This window comes from Arctopsyche grandis, chromosome 8 (genome assembly GCF_051622035.1).
Source record: "Arctopsyche grandis isolate Sample6627 chromosome 8, ASM5162203v2, whole genome shotgun sequence".
Taxonomy (NCBI): Eukaryota; Metazoa; Arthropoda; class Insecta; order Trichoptera; family Hydropsychidae; genus Arctopsyche; species Arctopsyche grandis.
The window spans coordinates 4,584,455-4,597,595 of NC_135362.1; the positions used below are offsets into that span (position 1 = coordinate 4,584,455).

General features: G+C 33.7%; 1 protein-coding gene across 1 annotated transcript; it reads right to left on the minus strand.

Moving 5' to 3' along the window:
* Positions 1 to 5,932: 5,932 nt before the first annotated feature.
* On the minus strand, positions 5,933 to 9,889 carry LOC143915801 (trypsin-2-like). The gene is made up of 5 exons (XM_077436616.1): positions 9,884 to 9,889; positions 9,024 to 9,104; positions 8,602 to 8,713; positions 6,161 to 6,309; positions 5,933 to 6,076 (listed from the first exon to the last, which is right to left on the minus strand). The coding sequence occupies exons 1-5, from the start codon at positions 9,887 to 9,889 to the stop codon at positions 5,933 to 5,935; spliced, it is 492 nt and encodes a 163-aa protein (XP_077292742.1).
* Between the last annotated feature and the right edge of the window lie 3,252 nt (positions 9,890 to 13,141).

The following is a 13,141-nucleotide window of genomic DNA, read 5'->3' on the forward strand; positions in this document are numbered from 1 at the left end:
AACACTAAAGAATATGGCGTCTGTTTTGGTTTGATTAATTTGAATTTTCCACTTAGTGAAGTGTTCAGTCATTGTTTTAATTGCAAATTCAAGATTTTTAAGAATGGTGTCTGGTTTTTTGCTACTTGTGAAGCAAGCTGTATCATCTGCATATAGGGCTATGTGACAGTTTTTTGGAATAGGTATGTCATTTATATATATGGAGAACAAGAGTGGGCCAAGCAAGCTCCCCTGCGGAACGCCAGCTGCGATTATTTTTGGAGACGATAATTCATTATTTACGCTAACCACTAGCTTTCTACGAGTTAAGTACGATTTGATGATGAGAATTAGGTAGTTTGGTATTTTGTTAATAAGGAGCTTATGAATGAGTCCATCGTGCCAAACCGTGTCGAAGGCCTTTTCTATGTCGAGACATACCATTCCGGTACTTCTCTTCATATTAAAGTTCTTCGTCACGTGTTCAGTTAGTCTTGTTAGTTGTTGGGTCGTGGAATGTCCAGTGCGAAATCCAAATTGTTCATTTATTAATTTCTTATTTACGACTTTAAGTAAACGTGTGTAGATTATTTTTTCCAGAATTTTTGAAAGCGTGCAAAGTAAGCTAATGGGTCGATAATTGGCCGGGTTTTTTGAGCTTTTATCGGGCTTAAGTATGGGAATTACGTTGGCTGTTTTCCAGTATTCTGGGAAATACCCGGTGAGTAAACATGCGTTGAATATTTTAGATAGTGAGACTAAAGCTTTAAATGGAAGTTGTTTGATTGTGATGTTATCTATTGAATCTCGCCCAGGTGCCTTTTTATTTTTTAAATTACGTATTATATTTTGGATTTCACACGGATGCACCAATTTTATATTTTTAGTACTGTTAGTGGGAGTTTTTGTGATGATTTTAATGGACCGGTTGACTTTATTATGCGTTGGTATGTGATTGTAATGTTGTGTGAGTGTGTGATGTTTTTGGAAGGATTTTGATAATAGTTCTGCTTTGTCGCAATCACGCATCACTGAGATTCCTGCATCATCTAATGGAGGAATCGAGTTTTTTGTCCTGCGAATCGCTTTAGCTAATTTCCATAGAGAGCCATCAACTGAGCTCAATTTTTCTAATTTTTTAGACCAAGCTTCATTTTTGATTTCTTTGATTCTAATTTTAATTTGATATGTGAGCTTATTAATTAATGTTTTTAATGCTGGATTTTTTGATGTTTGCCAAATTTTACGGAGTTTATTTTTACTTTTAATTAGATTTGCAACAAAGCCAGTTATCTCTAATTTGTGTTCAATGTATTGTGTCTTAGGTATGTGAAGGTGTTTGGATCGAGTTATTGATTCCGTTAGGTGTATTATGGAGCTGTCGATTTCGGTTTTGTTTGTGAGTGTGGTAGAAGTTAGAATGGTTTGGTCATTTATGTACGACTTGAACTCTCGCCAGTTAGCTCTCCCGTAATCCCAACTATGCTTGATGATTTCCTCGGGTTTCCCGTCGATTGAGAAGATTATCGGGAGATGATCAGACGACAGGGTTTGAAGGGCATTTGGTGTCGATATTTTTGGGCAGTTCTTGACGAGGACAAGATCTAGTGTGGATGGTTGTGAGTTATTTGTGGGATAGTGTGTGTATGTATCCGGATGAAGTAAGATTGTATCTGTTAGTTGAATGTATTTAAAAAGAGTTGTGCCTTGTTGGTCAGTGTTTACGCAACTCCATAACGGATGTTTGGCATTAAAGTCACCAGCTACCACTACCGAACTACCAATGTTAAATATTTTGTTAAGATCGGATGCCAATAATCGTTTTTGGGGAGGATTGTAAGCGGATGCTACTATGTGACGGGTGTTGTTAATTGTTAGTTCGATGGCGGTTAGTTCTAATTTTTTTAGTGGCGGAGATATTACGCGATAATGTTTAATTGACGATTTTATAAAAATGGCAACTCCCCCTCCATGCTGTTCTCGGTCTTCGCGATAGCAGTTAAAGTTAGGTAGGTTAATACGGATATGAGGTTTTAAGAAGGTCTCGGAGATTAAAACTATGTCAACACAGTACTCTCCGATCGCCGACTCTAGTTCGTCAATCTTATTCTTAAGTCCACGAGCATTCCAAGCTAGAATGTTCAGGTGCCTCCCGTTAATCAAAGACATCGAGATATTCGACAAGCATGAGTGCCAGCTCTAGTTTGTCGGTGCAACCGCTGGCCTTGGCACGAATCTCCTGGAGGATCTTCAACATCTTCGTCATAGACGCCATGGAAGTTAGGTCTGTTGTTGGTTGAATGTTGGGATTGGTTGGTTGGTGGGGATTTTTAGGGATATTTGGGATATTTGGTGAAGGAGTTTTAATGGTCGGTAGCTTTGGGAAGTTATGATCGTTAACGACCGGGATATTTTGTGGCTGCGCCACTGGGATTTTCCAAGGGTTGGCTTTGACAATTGATGCTCGATTCTTCCTCGATTCCAGCATTTTCAGATAGCTCTGTCTTTTTGGACAGTCTTTGAAGTTAGCGGGGTGAGATCCTGAACAGCCTGAGCAGACAGCAGGGGTAACTATACCTTGATTGCATTGTGCGGTGAGGTGAGTACCGGCACATTTGACGCACTTGGCCTGCCGATTGCAGTTTTTCGCAGCGTGTCCATATTCTTGGCATCTGAAACATTGAGTAATATTTTGTGATTTACTAGTATATTTAACGACACTGACCTTTGTGTAACAGATGTACCGGATTTCTTTAATCTTCTTTGCCGATACCGATGGCTCGAAGAACACCAAGTATAGCTCGGTGGCGTTGCTCCTAGGCTCCTTCGTCTTCATCTGTATGACTTTGGTTACAGGGAATCCCTGTCTGATGATGTCATCTTTAATATCAGCTTCCGGCAATTTCGGCAAGCCACGTACGACACTTTTTATTTCCTTTTCCTCCTTCCTAGAAAAGGTATGGAATTGTCGGTCTGGTGTCAATCCATCCCGAAGTTTTTTAAAGTCTTCAAGACTTTTACATTGTATCTTGACATTATTTTGACCAATGTAAGTCATTGTGAAGTCTTTTATAAACTTCTTGATCGACTCGATCATGCTGCCGTGAGTGCCAGTAGCTGTCATGATGATGGGCGGGATTCTTCCACCGCTTCTGGGGACATCGGAAACTTCCAAGAGCCCTATAAATTTGTTTTTCTCCTGAATTTTAAATTCAGGAGCAACATCTTTCACGTTCTTTGCCGTATGTTTTGGAAACTGCCACTCGGTCTCCATCTGAGCGGTTTGAGAGCAGCCTGGTTGAGGAGCTTCGGTTGTAGTTATCAGTGTCTTCTTAATTCGCTTTTTCACGTTGGATCCTCGCATGGTGCCAACATGTGTTCTTTTGGTGTTCGTTTTGTGGGGGGTGTTTGTTGTGTATGTTAAAAGGTGTGGGTTTTTTGACGGTATGGCGTATCGCTGTATTATGAGCGCTCGCACAGAGAGTACGTCTTCGGCACGTCCGTTCTCACGGAGCGTCGCGAGACGAGTGAACAGTAGGTGTAATAAAGTTTCAAGTTATCAAATTACATAACCTATATTCAGTTAAAAAAAACTCAAAGTGCAGAAAAAACTTATTGGCAGATGAATTTCTCTACCAATGATGCACCCAAGAATTATAAATTCACTAGTCGTTTTTATGAAACATCACGATTTACATATGTTATCCCAACTAAATGAAGTTGAAGAGAAGATGTTTGTTGATGACTGACGGTGAATCATAATTGCATGGGCTGATGTTTTTGTATCTGTTTCACAGTTGGTTTAAGTGTTTGTAAACATTGAACAAAATTTACCTTACAAAGTTTTAATGTTTGTCCAATATGTATATTTGTGGTAAATTTGAACAGTTTTTAGTTTGCTAATTGTAAAAATTTAATCAATTTTTGGTATTTAAACTAGCAGCGTGGACTAGTGGTTAGCATATTTCGCTTTCGATTCCCACTAGTAATATTGTTGACCAGATCTTGGTTTGTGACCCTAGATCGATCGTTTCCTTTCAGACTTTGCCATTTTTTATGATTTTCATTGATTGGAAAAGAAATTGGCATGTCCTTTCCAATCTCACTTAGAAATCACAAGTTATCCAGCGTTTTTAAGTTCGCAAATTTCGATATGCTGCAAAAATTTCTCTATAGATGTCACTGTGGATGTTTGAATAAATTCGCATTTTACACTCGTCGCTTTGGAGCGATCTGTAAAGGCGAGTGTATGTACTAAATGTTGCATTACCGGTTTACCGGTAAATCAGCAAAAAAGCACCTTTGGTAATTACCGGTAAATTGGAAAATTACCGGTAATTACTGGAAATAATTTTTTGGCGAATTAAGGACAGCTACAGGCATATAATAACGAATGTTTAATGTAGATATGCATGTGGAATGGGACTCTGGCAACACAGATAGATGGTGTGTTACGTGTCACACTGGTGTCAAGTGTCATCAGAATGCGGTAACTAAATACTCCGCTGCAGCTGATCCTAGTTGTTTTGAGACAGGGTCTATATGCTACTCTGTTTGCATTGATTATATTCTTGTTTATATTTAATAAAACAAATTTGTGAATTATTGATTTTATAAAATACATATTTATTGATTTTTTTTTAATAGCCATGGATAAAACATCAGGATGGGAATATTCCAATCGAGTTAGCGGTGGCCAATCAGGAAAATGTAAAACATGTGGCAGAATAATAAAGAGTGCAGGAGGAAGAACGAGTGGGCTACACGCACATCTTAAAAGTCAACACAAGATTAATTCTCGGAAAAGGGAACTATCAGTTGAAAAACTGACCAGTACTTCAAGTGATCTCCATACAAAATCAAAAATTAAGAACTGTAATGAACGGATTTACGCGCGTCTTTATGCAGAGGGCGTTATACGTCGTTATTCTTCCAAGAGTCGAGTTAGGTGGAAACGTGGACTAACCTTGGGATAGTTATATATATGTATATAGTCGGGGAGGTTCCTGACTGCAAGTCGTCTGCGTTGATTACAGCTTCCTGGCTCCAGAAGCTGGCTCTGCGGTCGGGTCACAGCAGCGGGAGGGGGGAGGCAGGAGACAAACTCCGTACTGCCTCGTGTGGACACAAGATGGCGATCTCTGGGCGTCTCTGAAGACGCTCGGCGGAGATGCTGGAGGGAGGTCCGTCCCGGATGGTGGCTGGCTGTCGAGAGAGCGCGTCTCGATATTTCTCGAGAGGGGTATGGTGTTTGGCGCGGTAAAGTAACTGGTGCCAACCTAAAGATTACTACCGCTACCAACTGAAGGGACACTCGGGAGGACGTCGCGTTACAGAACTATATTAAATCGATTGATGAAAACCAGCAGTTATTTCCCGGATGGTAGCTAAAGATGGAATCTGTTTTAAGACATTTTGTACATCTTATGATATAAGAAAATTATTTTATGAGAAGGGATTTAAAGAAATTCCAAAGTCTCCCAAAACAATAAGAAAAATTATCTAAGATTATGGAACAAAAATACGTAATTTATTAATAGACGATTTTTCAGCAATGTCAGAACGAGTATTTAGTGTTACAATGGACGAATGGTCGGTATATGAATGTGAATTTGCATGCCAAAAATAAACTCAACAAAACCAATAAATTATTATATTATTAATTTGTTTTTCATTTACCGGCAAATAACCGGTAAATCGGTAATGGGAACAATTATTTACCGATTACCGGTTATTGCAATTTGACTGTAAATTGTAAGCTCTAGTATGTACATGTTCGATTGAAATAAAATAAAGTTAAGGTATATAAATGTATTCATAAAGTTTTATATAAATTATTCATTAGATTGTGCATCGTTAAATATATTGTTAACGGTTTGAAGTCTCGGCTTGGAGTGTTAAAATCGTCTCAGATTGGAATGTTGGAATAGATACGTAATTTTTTCAAATAATCCTATAATGCATGTTCTTTGATCCATTTTTCATATTTAGACACTTCAGTGTACACCCCAGGAAAAAGAGGGAGAGCGCATCTGTTACCGAACGAAACAATACCTGTAAGTTCACCATCGCATACTAATGGTCCACCAGAATCGCCCTGAAAATTGAAATGAAATATTCAATCTTAAGCAAATCATTTTTAAAGCACCTAATAGTAATTCAAATTTATAATTTTTTTTACCTGACAGGTATCTTTTCCACCTTCAACATAACCGGCACATATCATACTTTCAGATATTTCATAAGTTTCAAATGCATAACTGATTTTACACTGTTGGTGATCAGCTATCGGTAGGTTTACTTTCATTAGTTGATTTCTTCCTCGAATGCCTGCAGATACATTTTATTTCAAAAGTATATTTAAAGTTTCTTAAATTAAAAAAAATTTGATATTTTAAAAGTCATCATCAGTAAAAATATTCTCGTAAGATCTCTTGCTACGACACTTCGATAAGTTCTGATAAGATACATACGATCTTATCAGAAGATACATAGATCTCAATGTTTAAAAACGTATAGTGATTAAGTTCTGATAAGATACTACGATCTTCGATAAGATACATAGATCTCAATGTTTAAAAACGTATAGTGATTATAATGTCTGGTGCATTGTTCTATTGGCCGAATGGACACTTGGCTAAAAGACATAAGGCCAACGGGAATTTGACCGAATGAAGTTTTTAATTGTTTAAATTTATGGATGCGGTGCATCCGCTCTAAAATCGCCAGACAAATTGAACGACAGATTAACGGACGGCTGCTTTAAATGCAATTCTCGTCTTCTCGAATGATAGATTGCACATCAGATGACGGGTAACCTTTCGATGTGCCCAGATGCAATTATTAAAATGGTAATTATTAAAATTGAGTTGGATCTTTCAGGCGAGTTTAATAAGGCAAGATTCGATAAGTTCCGAATCTTGCCTTATTAAACTCGCCAGAAAGATCCAACTAAATTTTAATAATTGCATCCGTGCACACCAAAAGGTTACTCGTCATCTGATGTGTAATCTATTATTCGAGAAAACGAGAATTACGTTTAAAGCTGCCGTTCTGTTAATCTGTCGTTCGTTTGTCTGGCGATTTTAGAGCGGGTGCACCAAACCCTAAATTTATCAGTAGGTAATATAAAATGTTTCATCGAAGTGATCTCTGAATACTGTATAAATTGATTAATTTCGATACACAATTTTTATTTTAATCATTTTAATATATAGAAAAAATGCCCTTTTTCCAAAATCAATCAAAATAGAAAATTATTTAATAATAATATTTGTATTTAGTAAATAGAAGATGACAAAAACATCGCTTAAGGCACTTAATGAGCTGGCGAAATCTAACAAAAGTTTGTGTGGGTCATTATTGAACTTTTGTTTTATTTTTATTTTTATACTAGACTAGTGCCCGTTGATTTCAATGGGTGGTTTCAGCACACGCACGTATTAATAGTATAATGTTGAGTGCGTGCATTACACGCTCGCCGATCCAACCCGTTCACCCATTCGAAATGATGAATTAATGCATGTATGTATGTGTGTACGCTCCCGTGCAGCGCATCTAACGCTGACGTCATCGGCTCCAAGTCAGGTGCTCAATATCAGGAGCACATGTCGGACGCTCTACACTCCCCTTTCTCCACTTACCCACTTCCCCGTGCTTTCTCGACACGAAATCCCTATAGCGGATGCTTTAAATGCACCCTTTCGGCAGAGTTTATCGTCGTGGCTCTAATTGGTCAGACGTTTTAGTCTATGTGGACCACTTAACGCTGATTGGTTGTGCGTCTTGTTCGCGTGTATTTATTTTATTAAATATCTCAGGCTATTTATGTATGTATGTATGTATATATTAGACGCAACATACATATACTCCTGGAATACTAAAATTTGTTTTTTTTTTAAATTTCCATACTGGTCGACGCGTCTGCTACATACCCACAAACATATATACACCGTGTCCGCTTTTATACATTATATATTATTTCAATATATATAAAAAATTGAAAACAATATTTGTATTTAGAAAATATTAGACGATAAAAACGACGTTGAAGGCACTCAATGAGCTGGCGATACCAAACAAAAGTTTGTGTGAGTCATTATTGAATTTTGTTTTAATTTTATACAAGATATTTTTAACAGAGAAATTAGATAATAATGAAATGAAATAATATAATAATATGCAACAATATTCTATTTGTATTTTATTCATCTCTTTTTTCATCATCATCATCGTCATCATTCACACTCATTCGCAATCCACTGCTGATAAGAAATTAATCAAAATTTTAATCGGCAAATGTTCATTCGGCTAAACGTCCATCGATCCGTTTAGCCAAATATCCTTCGGCCAAACGTTCGTCGGCCAAGTGTCGATTCGGCCAAAAGTCCGTGTATGACGTGAATACTCAATTTAAAACAGTTTATAATTTATATTAAGTCGTCTTTCATGCCAAAGCTAATCCAAAGAACTAATAAAATGCCCAGTTTGACCATAGGAATAATAAATTTACAGTCGAAGAACAGTAAAGAAGTTCAAATGAATATCAAATAAGTGGTTTATATGTTTGTTTTTTTACATGAAATGAAAACGTAACATGTAAACATAATTCTAATGTCTCACCGGCTTCAATGTTACCCCATCCAGAAGCCGTACAATATTCTCCAGTTTTCGATGGTTTCATTCTCAATTTTGCCAGCTTTACTGTATCTGTGATATCAAAGGCCTCCGATACCTGAGTGCAAATTATTAATTCAATTAAGCATTATCAATACACTATTAAATAAAATGCAAATTATTAATATTGTCTCACTTTGATAATGCAATATCGATAATAATTCTCGTGAATACTAAACGATTCCACATTACGATATTGGGCATTAATTGATGTAGTATTTAATAATTCAAATCCTGCCATGATTCGATATCTTTCAAACGACATCATTTGGTTCCTGTAAAAAATATTTTTTTTTTTATTATTTCCACGGTATTACGCTGTATATAAGAATTGATTGAACACAAATAAAATCGTACATAAACTTTACGCAGTGTGCAGCTGTAAGAACATGCAGCTTACTAATCAGCGAGCCTCCACAAAAATGTCTTCCATCTTGCTGGAGCGATACCTAAAATTTGATCAGATTATGTGGAGAAAGTCAATTTTTCTATGTTTCATATTATTACAAATTAATACTTATGCTTCACCTGTATGCAATAACGCCTCTAATACTAACCTTTCCAAGCTCCAAGTAATACAAAATAAATCCCTACAAATAATTTATAATACACCCATTTATTTATTTATTTATTTATTTATTTATTTATTTATTTATTTAATAGTTTTGGACCATTGTGGCATTACAGGAAGAACCTAATGCGCCACAATGGCCTACATTTGAAAAAGATATAAAAACATGATATAAAAACAAGTAAACTGTAAATAAAGGAAAAAAGCAAAAGCAGAAAACATGGTAAAATAGAATAATAAAAAAAAAGTAACAAAAGGAAAATAATACATCATTCAGAGAGAAAAAAAAAATAGCAAAAGTGTAAAAATTAAAAATAAAATCCATAAATCCCATTCATTGTTTACACTGAGCAAAATTAAAATAGTATATGTACAAAGGAGAAAGAAAAAATAAAATAAAATAAAACAAAATATGAATAAAAAATAAAATCACAGCGAGGCCCAAATGGAAGAGAGTAGATTAAGATTCCACTCATTCATCACATTCAAATTAAGAAAGTAATTATGAGCGCAGGTTGACGTCTCCCTTCCCGGGAGACGTCAACCCTTTTGCTTCCTCCTAACGTTGCGAACACTATATACGGGTACGTTCCTTGGAACAAATATAGAAACATATGTGTAGTCACCAAACGAAATCAAAGAATCACAAATAAATACCGGCATCGGTGCATAAAGTCGCTGAATTTCTGGTTTTCGTAGTCGTCTTCGCCGGATATAAAGGTACGAGTGCACGGTGGCTAGTTTTCATATATGTACTTTGCTTTTCATATAAGTATTTCTCATAACTGAGATCAGTGGCTATAAAAATAGAACTAAGATGTATTGTGAACAAATGTAATTTATGAGCAATAAGAAATATTTAAAAATTATTATTTTGAATAAAAACACCAATAATTTTTTTTACTATCGCCATCTATGTTTAAAACTAACAAACAAACGTCAACCGTAAACGTCAAATAGAATGTCGGCGGGAAAATTACAAACACGATATATTTGCACCATCGTAATGGTGGAGGCTCCATTAACTTATATTGATGACCAAAATGAGCAATATGGCAAAGTATGAAAACGATCGGATAAGAGATAAAAATGACCACTAACACGAAAGCCATGTGAAACGTAAAGGAGGTATGTAAAAATCGGGGTACTCTTTGATTTTTGACAGTAAAAATGTGGTATCCGGACATGTACCCCCTGAACACGTACCTCCCCGGAAACATACCCCCTGGACATTAACCCCGCGTGCAAATAGCCCCCGCCATGGATAGAAATTGTTTAAAAATATTAATAAATAATTAGTAATTAATAATACAGTAAGTAATAAATAAGAATAAATTGAGTGTGGTAGAGCATATTGAATTTCAATTTATTGTTGTAAATAGAATAAATATCAATTTAAAAGACTTTTAGTCGCCAGTTAGCGTTGGCGTTCTGTGGTATTGAAAGTTAATTTTAATAGAAGTATATATGTTTGTTATATTATTATTATTATATTTTTAATATTTTTATACCATCCATGATGGAATTTGTAAATTTGAAAAGACATTAAAATACAATTGATTTTGGAGTTTTGTATATTTTAAATTATTATTATTGATTTCTGATTTTTTATTATTGATTATTTATAAAGAATCTGATATATTTATTCTTAATATCTGTATTTCTGTATCTGTATTTTTCTGGTTAAAATAAATTAGCATTGATACTGACTTTTTGTTAGATATACAATCGGTTGAATGGTATAGGAACACATACATATGAACGTGACAAACATTGATTTATATATATATATATATATATATATATATATATATATATATATATATATATATATATATATATATATATATATATATATATATATATATATATATATATATATATATATATATATATATATATATATATATATATATATATATATATATATATATATATATATATATATATATATATATATATATATATATATATATATATATATATATATATATATATATATATATATATATATATATATATATATATATATATATATATATATATATATATATATATATATATATATATATATATATATATATATATATATATATATATATATATATATATATATATATATATATATATATATATATATATATATATATATATATATATATATATATATATATATATATATATATATATATATATATATATATATATATATATATATATATATATATATATATATATATATATATATATATATATATATATATATATATATATATATATATATATATATATATATATATATATATATATATATATATATATATATATATATATATATATATATATATATATATATATATATATATATATATATATATATATATATATATATATATATATATATATATATATATATATATATATATATATATATATATATATAGAATTTTATCCTTAACAGAGGGGGTTTGCCCGGGGTTTAATGTCCAGGGGGTTTTTGACCGGGGGTAAGTGTCCTAGAACCTAAAAATATTCCACTTTAGTTCAACTTTTTCCTACTTATAAATAAATTATTATATTAGTACTCTTTTAAAATATAATGGTGTCAAAATTTAAAAAGGTTTGATTAAAACTAATAGTTAACTATTTATTTAACTATAAATTATGCCCCGATTGGCCAAAAAAACCTAAAAAATAAAACAACTTTGTGGAGAAATCATTTTCAATTGCTGTGAAAATTTGAAAACTTCATTTTAATTATTTATTTATACATTTTATACTAGAAAGGCCTTACTAGTAAACCCCAATGCACCTTCCTGGCCAATGAAAAACAATGCAGTATTTTTATTATACAAGTCATTCACGAGACATCTATGAACTGTACATAAATTTTATTTTATATTAATCACACTCAAATAGTGGTGACATAGTAGGTAGGAAGGATTTTAGCCAATTTTAATCTGGAACCGTTTCAATAATGAAATCGGCAAACTCTAATAGGATACGATCGACCTGGAGTCACATATATCCAAGTCTGACCAGCAGGACTACATATGTGTACTCAGGAAAATTCTTTTCAATCGAGGTCAGCTCATGGGATCGAACAGCTCGGTGTTAAGTAGAAGTTTAACGACCGAGCTATGCTGCTGGTTCATGAATCGCAAAACTTGATAAGACGTATCACAGTGTCGATAAATATTATATGTACATAAAATATATCTAGATGTTCCGGTATTTGGCAAGAAAGTTCTAGAGAGAAGAAGCTGGCGCATACTTTTTATCCTCTTGAGAAGTCGTAATTTTTTCAGCGGTTGTTCTTAGTTAAAATCGACCACGCCCAACGGTGATAAATTGCGACGAACGTGTACGCAGAATAAATATCCTTAATAGCTGCTTTAGGAGGCTTTATCAGACGGTAAAACATTCGGTTAATTTATTGATATTTATGTTTGGAACAGCCAACAAAAGAGGGGAGCAGGGGGGTGTAGAATTTATAAAAGGTATGGCCGATTTCAAGATTACGAGTACCTTTGCTATGAAACGATTCCGTATCGTATAAACTCGTAATATAATCTGAAATTGTATGTTAGCAGCAATGTTGACAAATATAGTGTATTATATACTGAGGTAGTTTTGCCTAATGGTTCTAATCTATATGAGTGATTTTAGGGCGTATATGATTGCATGAATCTTTTTTTTTTGTATACTTTTATACACTATACATATGTAATATTTGATAACATTCTGTTGTGTTTGTGATTAAATTTTATTGTTTATTTTTAATATACTGTTGTGTAGGGGTGAGTTCAGGATACAAATGAAAAGGCCAAAGTCGCTTCAAAGCATTTATTGAATGATTCAGGAGGTCCACACGTAACCAGCGTTCGCTCCAGAATAATGCGATATGGCGAATGT

Coding starts and splice junctions, on each gene's coding strand:
- LOC143915801 (XM_077436616.1), bottom strand. Junction 6,310..8,601: donor ATGGGGTAACATTGAAGCCG/GTGAGACATTAG, acceptor ATGTATCTGCAG/GCATTCGAGGAAGAAATCAA. Junction 6,077..6,160: donor GTGGAAAAGATACCTGTCAG/GTAAAAAAAATT, acceptor TTCAATTTTCAG/GGCGATTCTGGTGGACCATT.